Genomic DNA, 19668 nt, shown 5'->3' with positions numbered 1-19668 from the left:
TTTTGTTTTTTTGTCAATGTGCCTGACCCCATCCTAAGAACTGTAATCCTAGGAGCTGGTGCCATTATTATTCCCATTATTCCAGTGAGGAAACTGAGGCATGGAGAGGAGAGGAGAGGAAATTGCTCAAAGTCTCACAGCTGGAGAACGGCAGTGTTGTCTCCAGCACCCTTTCTCTTTGCCTATGTATGTACACCTGCTGTGTATCCCTACCAAATACAGGTTTCCAGAAAATCTCAGACAAAGCTTGAAATAAAGATGATGATGATGATAATTATGGCAACTACTTACTGAGTCTTTAATTGTATACTCAGATGGCATGGTAGACACCCCCCAACATACTATTTATTTAATCTTCACAACCTAGAGATTAGATTTTAATATTCTTGTTATATTGTTAGCCAAACTGAGGCTCGGAGAACTTAATTTGCTGAAGGTCGTAAGGCCAACCTGGGGTTCAAACAAGTCCACACTGAGGTCTTGTTCTACTTGACTCCCACGTTTGCAGGAGTTCCTGATCCAGTAAGTGAAGAGGCCTAGGATCCTCTCTTCAGTAATGCCATGCATAGCCATTGTCATGGCCCCTAATTACCTGAAGGGTACTTGCTCCCTTTTCACCTCAGAGTATAGTTGGGCTTGATATAATTTTGTTTTTACTTTAATTTTTTAATTAGTTTTTAACAGATTCAATGTGCTTTGTAGACACAATGGGTTTGATATAATTTTGAAATGCTTTAATATCCTTGGGTGAGATATGTGCTTTGTGAATTTAGGAAGTAATATTTCTGTTAAAATTATTCTATTGAAGAGTATCTGTCCTTTGAATTAACAGCACATGAGTGAGCAAGGTTAGAAAAATATAAAAATGACTGACATTTTCCTGCCATATTTGCTCCTAACTTCTGGTTGGGAAAACAGAAACAAGGGAAAAATATCCTTTAGTAGATCAATTTCCAGCTCTTTAAATTTACTGAGATCCAGTTAATGGAAGAAAAGTCAAATGCCAAGACAGGGATGCAAAACTACAAGTCCCAGGTGGGACTTGTTCCCCTTGAGAGCTGGAGGCAAAGAGCCTGAAGGAAGATTCTGGCATGTCTCCCTGTGTGGAGTGGGGACTGCCTGGCTGCGAAGGCAGACCTCGGGCCCCTACTTTTCTAGTGCTAGTTGCTGCCACAGGCATCTACTGCTCAAAGGTTCCATGTAAGCTTTTAAAGACTAGGCTGTGGTTTGGGTGGGGTAAGGCATTGTCCCAAGGTTCTAAAGCTAGAAAGAGGCGAAGCCTAAACCTAATGCCAGCTGGGTCCGAAGTCAAAGCTGAGGCTCTTAGTTACTAGGCTTTGACTTTCCAGAGAAACCAGCAGATGGGAAGCTAAGGTCAGGATCTTCCTAACAATGGACTGCTCCTCAGACCTACGCTCCCCAAGCTAGCAGGAAAATGTGCTCTCTAAACTTTGGCTTAGATTTTATTGTTTCTACCCTTGGGCGAACTTTCAAATGTAAAAAGCTAGTTGATGTCAAGAATTCCAGTGAAAGAATCTCTTACCCTTTTGGGGGAAAACTCAGTGGAGATCTTTAAGGAATTGGAAATGGATTGAATGTATCAATTGAAATTGATGTAGTATTTTGAGCAGGGCTGATTGTATGAATCTGAGTCCAGTGCCGCTTTACCTTTTGGCCAGGTTGACACAAGCCAAAAGAGCGTACATGCACGTGCACGCACCCCCCCCCCACTTCTGTCCTCTTTAACTTGACCATAGGTGCTCACCTCTACTTGAAAAAACTCCACAGACATCTCCGTGCCAACAGATGCAGGACGCACCCCTTTCCAAGTCGTCGTGCTACACAAGTGTGAGCAAATTTTGGGATCTTTGTGCACAAGGAAGAAGATGTGACCCCTCCCCCCAATTGGATGCATGTGTTGAAACTCAGACAAGACTTCATGGGTTGGTATTACTGATACATTTGTCAGTGTCATTGTTTTCCACGTTAGGCTTGTCTATCCATCAAACAATCATAACACAATATCTAAGATCAAAATTTTAAAGTAAAAGCATCTCTTTTTCACTGTATGTGCAGTAATAACCGATCTACGTCAAAGACCATTTTCTTACGGATACCTATGGACTGGGAGAGCTATCTATGAGATCAGGGGCTAGCAAAGACCACATGAAGCAAAGGTTGCAACTCTAGCACCTAAGAATTTGTAACTGGCAAAGTGATCAGTTATGAAATCATCAGAACAGACTCCTAATAATACCTTTAACAAAGCGTTTTCTCCATCACAGGAACTCAAAGGGTAGGGCATAACAGTGCATTTGATTTGGGTGTTGGAACAGCAAAATCAGAGGGAGGAAATACCCATTCATGGGTGGTGTTTTTACCTTGGACCATTAAAATTTACATCTCAGGGACCAACTACCTGGCAAGAATGAAGCAGGATGTTCTATTTGGGAGCACAGCTGTAGGGAGCAGCTTCTAGGACTGACCTGAAGGGAGAATGAGTTATAGATATTAAAACCAACTTTTCCTGCACACCAATACCCATCCCTCCAGAAATCTTAATAGGCTTTTGAGAGCCTCCATTTAGAGCCTGCTGCATAAAATGATCCTTTGATGAAAAGGGATTGGAACAAGGGTTAAAGCAGACATTGAAAGGTTACTGTAGAGGGCACAGTGTTCACAGAACCCTCCTTTAATATGTGTGGTGTGCACCTGTGATCAGATGATTCATTACATGGGGCCTCTCTTTGACAAGCTCCATCGTTCAGCCCTTGGGGTTCTGACGGGACAATCCTGCGCCCGCCCAGGAAATATAACAAGGTCAGCTTTTTTTCCCTGGGACGTAGATGGAGACGGTTTAGCTTATAATGCATCTTTGTTTACTCTTTATGTAAAATAAAAACAGGGTTCAGGACATCGCAATTCCTGCCCTCCACAGAGCAGTCCAAGCAGGGAGCATGTAAACACACTGCTCAGAGAATAACTCTGGGAGAGAAAAATCTTCCCCAGGGTGCAAGCTCTTTTCCCCCTGTGCTTTGTGGCCATTAACAGCTGCATTAGAGAACCAAGTGCCCTACTCACCAAGGCTGGGCTCTGAGTCAGGCTGCTTGGACCTCAACAGCTCCAACTCTTGTGTGCTTTCTATGCAGGTTTTAGGTTTGTGGGGTCATCAGAAGCGCTGTCATTATCTTAGTGACCGTGTCGTGGGCACATGAGTGGCGGAAGGGAACCTGACATGAGGAAGGTTTACTGGCTCTGACAGACTCAAGGAAATCTACAAGCGTGCAAGAGACCCCTAGCTTCTGTGACAATCAGCAGGAGGCCCGGTCAGGGGGCTGACTTGCACTCGGTTTCATTCTAACTCCTCCTGTTCCTCTGTTGCTCTACTGGACTTCATTACCTTCCCATGCGCTCAGAAACTGGCTTTATAGAGGCTGCTTTAGACATTGTATGGCAATTAGGGATGGAAACTTACCAGTTTTCCCCATTATCCAAATTTTGAAAAAGAACAAAACGTACAGAAGCAAAATTACAATTTCACTTGAAAAATTTGACTCTATTAAAAAAATGTTCAGGTAATGAAAGGTAGCTCTTTCAATTAAGTTCACAACACGAGTCACTGTATAGAAATAAAAACAAAATAAAACTTTGACAGTCTGGGGGAAGGAAAGGAAAGTCTTGCTTCTAAAATATAGAAATACCTCCCAACCCTTCTCCTATTCTTGACATTGCTAGTAAACATTATTTATTTGCCTGGAATAGATGCGGTTACATATCACTGTCATGCAAAAGAAATTCATTTCCTTTCCGAGTTCAATCTGCCATAAAAATTCACTCTTGTTCCCATCTCCCACTCACCTGTCCTTGTGCATTAGTAACTAGTTGACCTGTGACCCCCTGAAGACTGGAGAGGGCATTGCCAAAGGCCTGTGAGCTGGCTATGGAGCCCATTGCTGCTGCAGCCGCTGCAGCCTGACTTGCTAGTGGATTATTAACCAGCTGCAAAGAAAGAAAAGATCAGGGTAAAAACCACTGAGAGGCACAGGCACAGCACACGGACGCAACATTCACTCGGGAGAGGTCGTTCTTGCCCCCATCGGCTCATGCAAAGGGCCTGGGACCCACTGGAGGGGGTTGGTGCATCCTCCCTCTGAGACTTGGGGGTTGGGGGAAGATGGAACCAAGGCTGGAAGGAGGTGCTTAGGTGAGCTTGGGTTTCAGGCCAGCCCGGGAGGGAACGAGCCTGAGCCGAGACTGTTAGACTCTTCCCAGGTATAGCAATGATTTTTGGAGAAGTCCTTGGATTGTGTCCTCTACGCTAAATAAAACTCGGAGACAATGTTCCTTGAGGCAAACAGACAGAATATGGGGGCAAAACAGGATGGGGTGGGGGGAGGAGAGGCATCGAGATTTCAGGATTTGGGGGAAGGATTCTGTTGTTTCCATCTGGGAGCTGTAGGTTGCTGTGGTGTCACTGGGTGGGGCAGGAGGAAGTCCGTAGAGATGGAAAGCCCCAGCCTCCGTGCCCTCAGAGGACAAGTCTGGGGCGGGGGTGCTTCGGAAGCTCACCCTGACCGGGAGGCTCAAGGCCAATGTGAAAGGTCCCTTGGTAAGTGGTCAGGTCTGCCCCCGCTTGCTGTTTTAGTCAGTACGTGGCCTTCCTGCAGCCTCTTTCCTGGGACAAGACTGGAACAGGGAGGAAGAAGAAGGGAGGGGGAGAGACCTGCTCGGCTAGGAGGTTATGGCTGCCAAAATCTGCTTTTCCATGGAGACCAATTCAATATTCTTTATCCTGCCAATTTTCCACGCCACAGGTTTTCAGACCTTTGGACCATGAGGCAGAAGTGTGGCTTGAACTAAAATCTGCATTTAGGTTAATGACTAGATATAAATTCAAGAAACATTTAAACTATTTTCACACTATTGGTTTTGATACATGAATTTCATTTGTATTTATTCTAGGGTGTTATTTTTTTCCCATATAGTTTCTCTCAAGTACAACAATTGTTGTGTATAATAATGCATTTTCCCATCACCAGTTCCCACATCCATGAAATTCCTGCGTTTTAGCAGAAACCTGCCAAGACTAAGACTTGGTGGGAAAAAGTTAATGCCATACTTAATTCAAGTCCTGGAAACTCTTCTAAAAAATACCTTTTTAAAAAACTTTCTACTTTACTTTGTTAATTCTCTGCCTCAGTCTTTCTCCTGTCTCTCACTTTCCTTTTCTTCTTCTCTGTTTCTTTTCCTTGAAACATACCTCGTTCCTTAACTCTTTGGAAATTTGCCTAGAGTCTCCATTATCTGATGGGGAAGGAAATACTAATTGTCAGAGTCAAGATCAAAAAGGACAAGAATTTAATCATTAATGGGGATAGCCTTATCTTATTGGTTTCTTTATTCATTTATAACCACATTTCACATAACCAATTCTACAGCAATTCTGTTGACCCAGCACATTTTTGCTTTTAGAAATGAAAATCCATTTTTGAGCCCATTACGTTATGTCTTTTGCCTTTATCTTTCTCCTAAAAGACAACAATGATTTTGGAGAAAAAAATTCTCATTCATCAGCCTAAAGAGGAACCCTCCCTGCTTTATCGCAGATCACCATCATGGGATTTAAAATTCAGGGTGGCCTTGCTCGTGGCTTCTGAGCATGTTTCATGGTGTATTTGAGGTAAGTAATAGTACCTGTCAAGAGAAAACCCACCTTGTTTTCAACTTGGCTCCCTAAGTTCATATGATGTTCTTTTTCACTGTTTGAGGGACATCCTCCCCAGACTGCGGCCCAGACACCGCCCACTGGTTCGTCACTCTGGACTGCTGTCAACTGCTGTCTCTACATTTCTTTTACGTAATACAGGTTGAAATGATAATGATATCCCTGAGTTTTGGGACAATCTCAGAATAAGCTCCTTACTCCTCAAAAAAGAATTGATTGTGCTGTTTTTAGTGTTGCACATGCAATTTTGTGTGTGAATTTTGGGTGAAAAAATTCATTTACATAGAATATGTTCTCTGAAGAAGACAGGCAGTTACTCCTATTTAATGAAGAGAAAGCATTTTTAGTGCTTGTAAGACATTTCCCTAATATCTAGGTCAATCAGACACTCATGGATGAAATTATGGAATTATTCTCTGGACACAATACAGTGGTATAGACAGTTTCCTACATGTAGAACACTGGCATATTGTTCAGCCATAGTCCCATATACTTGCTGCAAATTCAGACATTGCATGGAGGATTAACAATCATTCTGAATATAAAACAAAGTATCTACTTAAAGTGACCTTTTTCTGAATCTTGGTATTTGGGGGCCAGACATTGGGTACACTTCAGCTGCTTTGGAGAAGTATTTCCACAGGCACCAATGTACAGGTTTTGTTTCTTTGCAATGTTTATTTTCTCTCTAGCCTGGTCCTAGGTTGATATCTGATTTGTTTCTTTTTTGCTGTCTTTCCCTCTTTATGGAGCAAATGCCAACTTGGATGAGTCTCTTGTTCCCTGTCGGGCATCCCAGCGGGTCTCTGAGAAAGGCGCTTGGGCTCTGGGCAGATGCCTTGCTGGGGTTAGACTCCTGGCCGGGAGAATGGTGTGTACGGTGGGGACGAGTCAGTGTGGAAGCTGACAGCTTTGCAGTGGACCATGGCGGTGTTGATAGATGCAGCCTTGTAAATATCTTTTGGCTTTTCTGTCTGTGACTGCCAAGGCAGTGATGTAATACGCATTAAGATAACTGGCAGAGAGGGGGAGGGGTGGTCAGGAAACCATACGTGTTCTCCTCATCACCTCGGGTCATGTCACTCTCTATTGTCCCCAGTCATGTCATATTAGCAGTGTTCCTAACAGGACTTCCTCTTGATTGGAGACCTAGGGTAGGTTTGGACAGCAGGGATCCTGGGCACAATAAATGCACATAATGAGCATGTTAACGTTCCAGGACCAGCTGGGGGTTTTGAAGCTGCTGCTGAGTTTATGCCTTCAGATCTTTCACTGCTGATGTACCTAAGTGGCCAAGGGTGGCCCAAATGAAGTCTGACCGTATTACATGGTCATGTTTCCAACAGAGCAATTTGAAAGACACACTGAAGTCTGGTGCATGCTTGTTCATAAATGCGGAAGCTCTCAAAGCAAGGATTTGTAGGAGGCTAGAAGTCTTGTGTTCCATCCAAATGGATTCTGCACCTGAGTGCATCAAGCCAGAGTTCCAGAATGCACAGAGTCTAAAAATCCACTAATAGCACTGCTTTCTCTGCATAGCTTTCTCACCCTTAGAACGTTAGGGAATTAAATAACAAAATAGTTTTTAAAAATTGTTTTTTTTTAGTGAGGCAGGGCTCCACAGCTGATCACCTGACCGTGCATCTGTTAATGCAGTTGAAAGTGGCATTTCTGCAGCCTGATGCCTAAGTTTGTGCCTTTTAGTCAACCATACCTCAAATTCTCATGTGTCAAGTGAGTGTGAAATAATAGCACTCGTAAGTATATGATGAGAAAGGAATGAGATAACTTATGCAAAAGTTTCAGAACAGTACCTAGCATATCTCACATTCTTAGTAAATGCTAATACTCTCACTGCTCATACTGTGCATACAGAGTTTTGAATGAATTAGTTTATCAGGATTGGAACTCATCTCCATTAATACCCTCTTAATTTGGAAATAACAGGAGCAACGATAGTGATTCTCTGTTTCTTTTAAAGATTATTTATTTGAAAGGCATAGTTACAGAGAAGGGGAGAGAGAGAGAGGGAGAGGGAGGAGAGAGAGAGAGATATCTTCTATCTGCTGGTGCACTCTCCTAATGGTTGCAATGGCCAGGCTGAAGCCAGGAGCCAGGATCTTTATCCAGATCTCCCACATGGTTAACGGGGACCCAAATACTTGGGCCATCTTCCATTGATTTCTCAGGCACGTTAGCAGGGTGCTGGATAGGAAGTAGAGTAACTGAGACTTAAACTAGCACCCGTACGGCTTAACCCACTCTGCCACAATGCCAGCCCCGATTCTCTGTCTTTATAGAATTTTATTTCATTTTTTTAAAAGCAACTTGACGGAAGCTATTAGCCAATAACATGATTATTTGATAAGGCAAGTTTCATGACTTAAAAGACCAATATGGGGCACAACAGTTAAGATACTACTTTAGATACCTGCAACCCATATGCTAGTGCCTGGGTTTGAGTCCTGGCTCTGCTTTTTTTTTTTTTTTTTAGAAAAATATTTAATAAATATAAATTTCAAAAGTACAACTTTGGGATTATAGCAGTTTTTCCTCCATAACCACCTCCCACCCACAAACCATCCCATCTCCTACTCCCTTTCCCATCCCATTCTTCATTAAAATTCATTTTAAATTATCTTTATATACAGAAGATCAACTTAGTATATACTAAGTAAAGATTTCAACAGATGGCACCCACACAGACACACAAAGTATAAAGTACTGTTTGAATACAAGTTTTACCATTAATTCACATAATACAACACATTAAGGACAGAGATCCCACATGGAGAGTAAGTGCACAGCGACTCCTGTTGTTGATTTAACAGTTAACACTCTTATTTATGATGTCAGTAATCACCGGAGGCTCTTGTCATGAGCTGCCAAGGCTATGGAAGCCTCATGTGTTCACAAACTCCGACCTTATTTAGACAAGGCCATAATCTAAGTAGAAGTTCTCTCCTCCCTTCAGAGAAAGGTACCTCCTTCTTTGCCGGCCCGTTCTTTCCACTGGGATCTCACAGAGATCTTTCATTTAGGTCATTTTTTTTTGGTGTGGCTCTGCTCTTAATTCCAGCTTCCTGCTAATGTAGGCCCTGGAAGCAGCAGGTGATGGCTCAAGTGTTTAGGTCCCTGACACCGTGTGGGAGACTTGGACTGAGTTCTTGGCTCCAAGCTTTGGTCTGGCCTGCTATAAGGGGCATTTGGGAAGGGAACTAGCAAATGAAAGATCTGTGTCTGTTTCTGTTTCTCTCTCTCCCTCTTCCTTTAAAATAAATAAAGATAAGTTGTGGGGAGCAATCCGGACTGGACTAAGTTACTGGAATTAAGACTTATTCTATGCATCTGCTCTCCCACAATATGGCGCTGGGAGAGAAGTAAACAGCTTCTACCCAGCTGCCTCCAGTTCAGCCAATAAACAGCAGGACCTGCTCCTGATTGGAGGAGAGCAGCGTACTCAGCGTGTGGGCAGCCGAGTTGGGATTGGCAGAGGAGGACTATAAAGGAGGAGAGAGACGGCATGCACCAGGAACATCTATGGGGAACATCTAAGGGGAACACCTGTGCAGCCCCCGAGAGAGCCGGCCGGCGGTGTGCCGCTCCCCTGCGGAAGTGGGGAATGTGGCCAGGGGGAACTGCCCTTCCACGGAGGTGGAAGGGATAGTAGCCAACCCGGGAAGAACCAGCAGCAAACCCGGGGAGGGCCGAGCAGACAAAAGAACAGCACAGGGTCCTGTGTTGCTCCTCCACGAAGAGGGGGAGCGACATAATGGTGCCGTGACTCGGATATGAAGCCTAGGCAGGGCTTAGTGTCGTTCCTCCACGAAGAGGGGGAGCGACATAATGGTGCCGTGACTCGGATAGGAAACCTAAGAGGGAAGAAACGGGAAGAAGTGGAAAATACCGGAGAGAGAGACTAGCAAACAGCCTAGGGAAAAGCCGGACGAAAAGGGTGCCGGAAGAAGCTATTGAAAGCCTAGGCATAGACTCGGATACGGACTACGGGGGGAAGCTGGGAGAAATCTCTAAGGTCAAAAGCGAAAGTGAAAGCTAGAACAAACAGACTTGGGTGCAGACTGTGGGGAGAGGCCAGGAGAAATGAGGGAGGAATATTGTTGGAAGAAAACTTAGGGAAACATACCGGGTAGAGAAAAGTGTTAGGGAAATTGAAGCCGCGGGGGGCAGGCCGAGGCTGAAACGAAAGCCACTTTGGGATTCTCAAGTTAGCCCGGGAATAGGGGGCGAAAAGTTGAAACCAGAAGCTGAAACGTAAGCCTGGTTGGGATCCGTCTGATTAGCCCGGGGAGCAAAGGACGGGAAGCCAAACCGTGGGGCGGAGACGTATGCTGGGTTGAATTCGCCAGGCTAGCCCGGGGAACTTAGACTGAATGCTAGTGGCGGACACGTAAGCTACGCTGTGTGACTCGTGGAGGCTGCCGCGCGCAGACAGAGCGTGCGGGGCTCAAGTACATAGGGAACGCGGGGCTGGCGCGAGGCCGTGGTTCAGACGCGAAAGGGTTAAGTGCGAGACCGCGGAGTGTGCGCGCAAAGCCGAGCAGCGCAGATGAGAGAGACGCGGGCTGAAGCGGCTCAGAGCCGGAAAGCTGCCGAGAAGCAGCCTCGGGGCGGAGCCCGCCGGCGGGGCGAGGCACCGGGAAGCCGCACGGAGCCGTGAAGCTGCCGGCAGGGCGAGGCGCCGGGAAGCTGCAGGGATAAGAGAAATAGAAGTTTAGAAGTAAAGTGAGAGAAATAGGAATGTTGGCAGACAGAAGTAAAATGGGAGAAATAGGAATGCCCGGAGATAGAGAAATAGAGAAATAGAAAGGCCTCCCTACAACACTGCAATGTGAGAGCTTGGACTCGGTCTGCCTGATTAAGTGAGGTGATGAGCACCTGCGGCGGCTAGCAGCTTATGCGCCGCAGGTCACCGAAGACAGGCACGAATTAACATCAGTAAGGCCTCCCCACAATACAACAATTAGGAGGCTTGGATTCGGTCTGCCTGATTAAGGCGGTAAGCACCAGCAAGCAGCTCGACCAGAGTATGAGCTGCAGGTCACCGAAGATAGGCACGAACCAACACTAATAAGTCTCCCCCACAATACGGCAGTGAGAAAGCTTGGATTCGGTCTGCCTGATTAAGGCGGTAAGCGCCAGCAGGCGGCTCGACCAGAGTATGAGCCGCAGGTCACCGAACACAGGCACGCATCAGCGCCTAAAAACCTCCTCACAACATGGCGAAGAGAGGACCCGGATTCGGTTTGCCTGATTGATAGGACTTGTAAGAACCTGTGGCAACTCTAGCAAGTAGAGCAGAGTGTGTGCCGCGGGACACCGAAGACAGGCGCGTATCAACGCCAAAAAATAAAAAGAAAGGGGGATCTGTGGGGAGCAGCCCGGACTGGACTGAGTTACTGGAATTAAGACTTATTCTATGCATCTGCTCTCCCACAATATGGCGCTGGGAGAGAAGTAAACAGCTTCTACCCAGCTGCCTCCAGTTCAGCCAATAAACAGCAGGACCTGCTCCTGATTGGAGGAGAGCAGCGTACTCGGCGTGTGGGCAGCCGAGTTGGGATTGGCAGAGGAGGACTATAAAGGAGGAGAGAGACGGCATGCACCAGGAACATCTATGGGGAACATCTAAGGGGAACACCCGTGCAGCCCCCGAGAGAGCCGGCCGGCGGTGTGCCGCTCCCCTGCGGAAGTGGGGAATGTGGCCAGGGGGAACTGCCCTTCCACGGAGGTGGAAGGGATAGTAGCCAACCCAGGAAGAACCAGCAGCAAACCCGGGGAGGGCCGAGCAGACAAAAGAACAGCGCAGGGTCCTGTGTTGCTCCTCCACGAAGAGGGGGAGCGACAATAAGTGAAAAATTTAAAAAGGCAAATATGCTGTTTAAAAGTATTTGAGTGGAAGATACCAGAGAAAAGTATCTAAAACATGGCTTTATCTGCTTACCTTGGGCCTCTGGTATTTGATGGGACTAGTTCCTTTGTATAGAAAGCAGCGTTTTGATCCTGAAGCTAGGGTTGTAGGTGGCAGACAGCAAGAGAAGATGTTACCTTATTTACAGTACATTATCCTCTTACTTAGTTTACATTTCTTAGGTTCCCAAATGGATACCCATTTCAGGTTTAATTGTTACATCAAAATAGTGTGAATGAGTCTATCTCATAGCTGCTCATTGACGGTAAGGCTTTTAGGAAAAAGATTTTCAAAACAATTTCCTAGAAGATTTGTAATGGTTTATCTCTACATTCACATATCAATATGGATACTGGGTGCTTAGCTCATAATGAGAATAAATCCATATTTCCGTGTTTAGTCTCCTTACTTCTGTGGGCGCTAAATGGTGATGAGAAGTGAAACTCTGACAAACTCTCCCCAAGGAGCATCTTGAGATGACGTCATGTCTGACACATGATGTCACTGTAGGAGATGTCACTACATGATGGGGAGAGTTCTTCTCTGAGCCTTGTTCTATATCCTTTTCCTCTGCAAAGCTAACATTCTGCATTCTGGTAAAGAATTCAGGTTTCCTGAATCTGAAGTTTACTAGTCACAATATTTTTCAAGAAAATGTGCTGATTATATTATTCTATTATTATAAATCTCATGTACAAAGATAAGGCATTTTAGCTATGGTTTTACATTGCAGTATTTATGCCTTCACTCAAAGAATGCTTTATGAATGTAGCAGGCTCAAACCTTTCTCTGGAGCATAATTGCCAATGATCTATAGTTCTATCATTCTCCTTGTGAGCTATGTGGGTTTTATAGAGTATGGATTTTGGAGCGGTTCTTTTTGCTACTAACTTTTCAATTTAGAACTCTGGGACTATGGTGCCATTTGTTTTTAAATGAGCATATTCATAAATGCATTTATCACAATTCACTTCTCATTTAAAGTCCAAAATGACCTGCAGTGGCCGCCTAGAGACAAGCAGGGCAAATGTGGCTTTTGAGTTCATTTAAATTCAGTTGAACCTTGATGTTTACTCTGCCTGTATGTGTGAAAAACGTCTCTTGTTTCCTAAACAAGCCATTACTTCTACTCTTTTTTTTTTTTTTGCCAGGCAGAGTTAGATAGTGCGAGAGAGAGAGAGAGAGTTGTAGACTGAGAGAGAGAGAGAGAGAGAGAGAGAGAAAGGTCTTCCTTCCGTTGATTCACTCCCCCAATTGCCGCTATGGCGGGTGCTGCGCCGATCCAAAGCCAGGAGCCAGGGGCTTCCTCCTGGTCTCCCATGCGGGTGCAGGGCCCAAGCACCAAGCACTTGGGCCATCCTCCACTGTACCCCCCGGCCACAGCAGAGAGCTGGCCTGGAAGAGGAGCAACCGGAACTAGTACTGGGCGCCCCAACTGGGACTAGAACCCAGAATGCCCGCGCCGCAGGCAGAGGATTAGCCAAGTGAGCCACGGCGCCAGCCTATTACTTCTACTCTTACCTTCAACTCATCTCCTAGGAAGGCAAGGGAAATACCAGTAGACGAGTGTTCATCTCAGCAGACTACTTCAGGTTTTATCCTACGAGGCTTCCCGCTGCCCCTCATGATGATTATTGTGTGATAAAAGTCACGTAACAGAAACCGGGTCTGTGAGTTTTAATGCCAAGTCCAGCTCTGATGCTTGATTTCTCCCACTTCCTAAAGGGATGGCAGTGCCATAGATGGCAAACATCCAACTTCCTGCCAATCATCCGTCCTCCTGCTAACCAACCACAAGCCTCCGTTGACCACTGCTGAGAAGTCTCTGGAACAGGAGTCCTGGAGATTTTCAGTGGTGACTCTGAGGTGCTGTAACATCCCTCAGATACCTTCGTTAGTGTAAAATTACATTAATTTTGAAATAGTTTGAAAATGAATTATATTAGGGGCTGGCGCTGTGGCGCAGCAGGTTAACACCCTGGCCTGAAGTGCCGGCATCCCATGTGGGTGCTGGTTCTAGTCCGGGCTGCTTCTCTTCCAATCCTGCTCTCTGCTATGGCCTGGGAAAGCAGTGGAAGATGGCCCAAGTTGTTGGGCCCCTGCACCTGCCTGGGAGACCCGGAAGAAGCTCCTGGCTTCGGATCGGTGCAGCTCCAGCCGTTGCTGCCATCTTGGGAGTGAACCATCGTACGGAAGACCTCACTCTCTCTGCCTCTCCTCCTCTGTGTAGCTCTGACTTTCAAATAAATAAATAAATCTTAAAAAAAAGAAAATGAATTATATTTTTATTTTATGGCAAAACTGTTAAGCATAATTACTATTAATGGACCATATGCAGCTGAACTGGGAAACAAAATTTTAAAAAATATCCAATATTTGTGTTGGGATCCCAGAAACAGGACAGGGAAAGGAGGAAGCCTGATCCTGCAAGGGGCTCCAGTGTCTAAACTTGACCTCAGTTGTCCCACCCTAAGGCAAAGGCGCTGGCCCCCACGCCACACCTGTAGTCATTGGTTAACAGCCCCTGGGGTGAAGATGAAGTATGTTAACTCCTTGGTATGGTTGGCCCTTTGCTTGTGGAGTGAAAAGGATCCTGGGACCTGGGACAGCCCTTGGAAGTGGAGCTGCAGCTGCTACTTACTGAAAGCTATACAAAGAGACGAGGCAACACATGGAAAAGAGGAATTCCATGGGACCTGGAGGGAACATTATGATTTGTGACAGATTAAGGAATAGGTATCCTTTTCTGCCACAGAGCTCCCAAACCCTTGGGACTTCTGGGTGATAGAGGTAAGAGGAGCAGGGATCTTTTGTTATTCATGTGAGTCCCCTTCTGACCATCCATGAGTTTATGCCACCCTGGTGGCTCTTAGAGGACAGGGTCTGATGCCAGGGTCCCAGCCAGATGTCATAGGGATGGGACTCTCACTCTCAGCCTCACACCTGCCCTATGGGAATAGGAGAGAGGCTGAGGATTAATTTACTTACCAATGGCCGGTGGTTGAATCAGTCATACCTATGTACTAGAACTCTCTACAGTGGATTCCAGGAGCTTCCTGGTTGGTGCATGTACTCATAGATGAAAGGGTAGCAGACTCTAAGCTCCAAGGCAATGGAAGTTCGGGTACTCAGAAGCCTCCTGCAATTGTGTTACGTATCTCTTCATCTGGTGTTCATTGGCATTTTTTATATCCTTTACTATAAACTGGTGGATGTATTTCCCTGTGTTTTATAAATCACCATAGCAAATTATTGCATATGAGAAGGGAACAGTGAGCAATTCCATTTTGTAGCCAATTTGGACTGAAGTGTGGGTCACCTGGTGACCTACCACCAGCAATTAGCATCCGAGTTGGCAGCAACCTTATGGGACTGAGCTCTTGTGGGGGCTGCACAACTCTAGTTCGTGTCAGATTTTTGCATTAAGTAGAACACTCAGTATCTGAAAAGAATTGGAGAATTTCTTGCTGTGGAAAAAAAATCCACACACATACTGCATCAGAAGTGTTTTGAGTAGAGAAACAACTATCCCTTTAAACACTAACATTGTTTGCTATAGTACAATCATCACTTCCCATTAACTCATTAATTTCTTTGTCCAGCAGGCATTTATTCAGTACCCACTCTACTTTGGGCACTGTGTGAGGGCAGACTGTGAGTGACAGACTGACATGTTCCACACTCTGATGAGGCTCATTGTCAAATGGAGAAAGAGAATTTTAGTGGAAGGAAAGGGAAGCAGGACAAGGGAAGCTGGCCAGGAAGCAGTGTCCAGACCTGGAAGCAGGTGGGAGTGTGGGGTTAGACCTGGAAGGGGCACTTCTGAGCCTGTCTACCCAGACTTGCTCAGAGTTACCCAGAAACGTGAGTTGTAGCTGGTGATGAACCACACAGTGTAGAGATCAGGAGCTTGGCTACATTGTACATACGTAGAAGAGGAGACAGGTTCCTTACTGGACATTGGCTCAGTTCAGATTGCAAGGCTGCCAGGAACAAGCTGTGCTTTTAGTATCCCACCCCTCCCAGTTTACTGAAATGGGAGTAAGACTAGTGCAAGAGACTTCACAGGCATCTTATGAAACTATAAAGTTAGCATGTGGGAAAAACTAGAAGAGTTTCTGGTAGTTGGTGATCCCCATGAAGTCCAGTTGTATAACTCTATTCCTTCCAGGAACTCTGGCCACAGTGACTTTGGGATTGAGTCTCTTCCCCTCTCACTCAGGGTAGTCCTGCTGGCTTTTCTGCATACCTGAGCCACCGCAGAATGTTTGCGTTTGTTCTCTCTACTCCAGCGCTGCTGTTCACGTATCTCATTCTCTCAGATCACCTCCTTAGAGATACCTTCCTGCTTACCTACCGTAAATTGTGGTCTCTTTCTTTTAGAGATTGGTGTCAGAACATATGTAAGAAAATGATATGATGTCTGGGACGTTTTTCAAAATAGACGCTGGTGGGAGGGTGGGTAGGGGTGCGAAGACAGGTCCTGGGTTGACCTTTGTAGAAGCTGAATCTTCATGAGTGATCAGACTGTTTTCCCAGTTTTATATGTCGTCATGCTTTTCCATAATGAGACATTTTTCAAACATTTCCTTTTACTCTGTTGTTCACAGTACTTACTATAGTCTGATCTTATATCATTCAGCTCTTTGTTTATTCTCTTTCTCTCTGTAATATAAATTTCGGTTCCCTGCTATATTTTTGGTTCCTTCAACAGTGCTAGATACCCAGTAGATACTTCATAAATGTGTACAGAATGAATATATGAAAGAGTCGAAAATATCTAGGCATAACTGAGAACTTGGTGGGAGTTTGATCCTTCAACATTTATAGATAAAAGTCATAAAGGCAAATTTGTCTAAATTTCTCTTTGTAAAAATGCACACTTGACTATCTCTCACACCAAATTGGGCTCATTGGCCAGGACCTCAAACTTGGGAAGATTCTGTCCTCACAGCTTCTGTGTAGTCTCTAAGAGGTCAATTCATTGTGTGAATTAGGCCAGCAAGTACAGTCTTTGGGCAGTGCAGGTAGATTCCTGCAAGGTCAAAACGGGCACCAAATGGTCTTTGTGACCATTTGGTTGGGAATATGTACGAAATTCCAGAATGGCAGCATTTAAAGATGATGTCCTAGCTCTTCTGCGGACTTCTGGGACCAAAAGATTTTGGACATTTCTAGAAATTGCTTGAATGGTTCTGGTGGGGAAGTTATAGGACTTTTGCAGATAATGACATTTTGGTCAACAAGGGAAGGTACACGTAACAATCATCTCCTAAGGTTATGATGGAGCTGAAAAGGACCTGTCACCTAGTGACATTGTAATCCTCGTGCCATCATCGTTCTTGTGATGTGGTGCAACAGAGAACCCATATTTTGGTGATGCTGGTGGAAACAAACCTGCATTGCCAGCCATATAAAAGTAGAGCACGTACAATTATGTACGGTTCACAAGGCTTGATGATAATACAAACTATGTTGTTGGTTTATGTTTTAACTATATGAGGGATTTCAAAAAGTTCATGGAAAAATAGCATTAAAAGGATCATATGCATTTTCATAACATTTTTGAAGGCCTTTCATACTGTATGTCTTGTTAGAGTATTTTCTTTATTTGAAGAAAAATGTACTGTAAAACAATATGCAGTCATTCTCTTGTATGTGATTTAGTCTCATGTTTTGTTCATCAGTGCCCCAGGAGAATAGATTATACCATATGTATGCCTACACACACTCACACACCCCATAGAGGCTAGTGGTGCAGTAGGCTGTGCCATCTAGGTTTCTGCCTGGACATTCTGTATTTGCACAATGAAGGAACCATCTAACAAGCATTTCTTAGAATGTATCCCCTCATTAAGTGGTTCACAGCTGTATTTGGGAGCAGAGGGATAAGGTGATAGTGAACAGACCTTTTAATTGTTTTTTATTGGAGTGTGATGGTGGACTTGGGGATTGGGCTATGGAGCCTATATCCTCCTCATAGATTCGGCTAAAGCCCCTCAAACAGTGGGTGGTTGAAGCTGAAGGGGCTGCTTTGCCCAGGTAAGGAAAGACTCTCTGAGTCACTGGGCACAGTGATGCTGCTTCCAGGCCAGGTGTTAGAATGGGGTATCAGTTGAGGAGGGGGCATTCTCTCCATTTGGGTAGCCTAATTCTGGGGGTGTCAGCACACTAGGACATTTAGGGGTTTGTGGTTCCTAAAGATCAAGGTCATTGATACAGGGTCAAATGAGGCTCCACTTGGTTGGCTTCACAATGCTTGGACATCATTACAGGTGAATAGAGGAGACATTCCATGGGCACAAGTGCACCCTCTTGGTAGTGTCCCAGAAGTACGCTGTAGAGAGGCATTGGTCCTGCAGGGGCCTGAGCCCAAGTTAGTGCAGGGTAATCAATGAGATCTGCACTTAGGAACTTGGGAACACTTGAGGCAGATGAAGGAAATAAACAAGTATGTCCAACACACTATGATTTTGTGGTGAATTATTAGAAAGCTCTCCAAATGGATGTTTTCATTTTAATTTTTAAACACTGATAAAATAGTCAAGTCCAGAGTTGAGGGAAAAAAACTAGCTTTTTATTTCACCCAATACATTTCTTTGATTTTGAAGTAAAGAGGTCAGCATTATGGAAATACACCAAGTCTAAATCAGATTTTATCCAAGTTATATGTAGACAAGTACTCTGTTACTACAAGCCTACACATCTCATTTCCTTTTCTGTCTAGTCCTCCATTTAATAACCTGAAAAATCTATCTTTTTATTGAGTTTCATGCTATTTTCTTACTTACATACAATAGTGCTACTCTTAGCAATTGCCTATTGTCATGGCACATTAGTTCAGTGAATTTGTTGATATTTCAAAATTACTCTTTCATCCAGTTTAAACAAGTGATTGGGAGCACTCCTGTGAGGAAAGCAAAAAGGCAACACATTTTATTTTGAAGTAAATTGTGTTTATGGTAAGGTAGTTGGTATTATTCTGGTTTCTAGCTATAGACAAGCACAGTACTCCTTACCTGCCCATGTCTAATTCACTTCCGTTAGTTCCCAATACCTGTTGAGTCCCTTCAAAGGAAAACAGGGGCTGTTTGGCAGTGGGGGGGGGATGGGGCTTGGGGACAGAAGGAAAACAAGGAAGGATGAGGACTTAAAGGAAGCTGAGGCACAGTTTCTGCCTTTGTGGAGCTTTGGGACAATGTTGTTCATCAGCCACGCGTGTTTCCTGATAACCATGGCTCGTGTGCCAGGAATCGAGAGGGGAACAGAGCAAGAACCTCTTGTCTAGAGACACCTCCAGTCTAGTCACCCTCTGGGAGAGCTGGAAAAAATGGTGCAGGGAGCCCAGGCAGGAGACCACCAGCAGCCATACAGAGCATGGGAGATTTCCTGGGGAGGACAGCTTTGGAACCGAGTGTTAAAGGTTGGCTAGGAGTTGATTTAGGGGGGAAGTGACATAGGGAGAAGAAAAGGCTTCCAACCACTGGGAACAGCACGGTCAAGGATGTAGTCTAAGAAACAGGGTTTTGTGTGTGTAGAGCCTCTATATTGGCCCTTGTGATTACGTTTGGGAACGTGAATGAAGCAGGAAAGCAGCAGATGAAGAGGTAAGGCATGCGTTTCTGGAGGAAGGACTTGGTATAGCAGCTTATGGGAGATGAAATCAGAATCTGAGAGTGATCACTTGGGTGATGGACTTGGTCTGGGTGGTGTGGGTAAGGCTTTAGGCAGATGAGAACAGGAGGTGGCAGTGGGATGACAGAGAGAGGGGGTCGCCCATAACTAGGAGGAGTGTGCAGCTGTGGGTAACTTTGTGCACAGAGAAACACCATCTTGTTCACCATTCATTCATTGATTCAGAAAACACTGAGTATCAAGTGTATGTCAGCTATGGTGGTGTGGTCTCTGCCAAAGCGCTTCCAGGGTGTGGGGGATATGTAGACAGATAACTAAAAGCCAGTGGGTATGAGGCAGGGCAGAGGTGTGTTGGGGACTGACTGGCTCAGTGTGGGAA

At 45.0% G+C, this 19668-nt stretch overlaps 1 protein-coding gene and 1 long non-coding RNA gene across 39 annotated transcripts in view; one reads left to right on the top strand and one right to left on the bottom strand.

Annotated features, from left to right (window-relative positions):
• Positions 1-7748, top strand: part of LOC103349454 (uncharacterized) — a 70776-nt gene extending 63028 nt beyond the window's left edge. For 25 of the 37 annotated variants that reach the window (XR_011383151.1, XR_011383150.1, XR_007922155.2 and 22 more), the window contains 3 exons: positions 1758-1943; positions 5536-5680; positions 5769-7748. This is a non-coding gene — a long non-coding RNA (uncharacterized lncRNA). The other 12 variants (XR_011383154.1, XR_011383153.1, XR_007922181.2 and 9 more) reach the window with 4 other exon arrangements.
• The window catches only part of POU6F2 (POU class 6 homeobox 2), a 498475-nt gene that overhangs the window by 57896 nt on the left and 420911 nt on the right, over positions 1-19668 (bottom strand). Inside the window, exon 6 of one of the 2 annotated variants that reach the window (XM_051852905.2) lies at positions 3859-3999. The exons of the other annotated variant lie outside the window; for it this stretch is intronic. Within the exon in view, the coding sequence (XP_051708865.2) occupies positions 3859-3999 (141 nt within the window). The remainder of the gene's footprint in view (positions 1-3858; positions 4000-19668) is intronic. 2 annotated transcript variants of the gene reach the window in all.

This window comes from Oryctolagus cuniculus, chromosome 16 (genome assembly GCF_964237555.1).
Source record: "Oryctolagus cuniculus chromosome 16, mOryCun1.1, whole genome shotgun sequence".
In the NCBI taxonomy this organism is placed as follows: domain Eukaryota; kingdom Metazoa; phylum Chordata; class Mammalia; order Lagomorpha; family Leporidae; genus Oryctolagus; species Oryctolagus cuniculus.
This window is presented reverse-complemented; position numbering and strand designations above follow the sequence as displayed.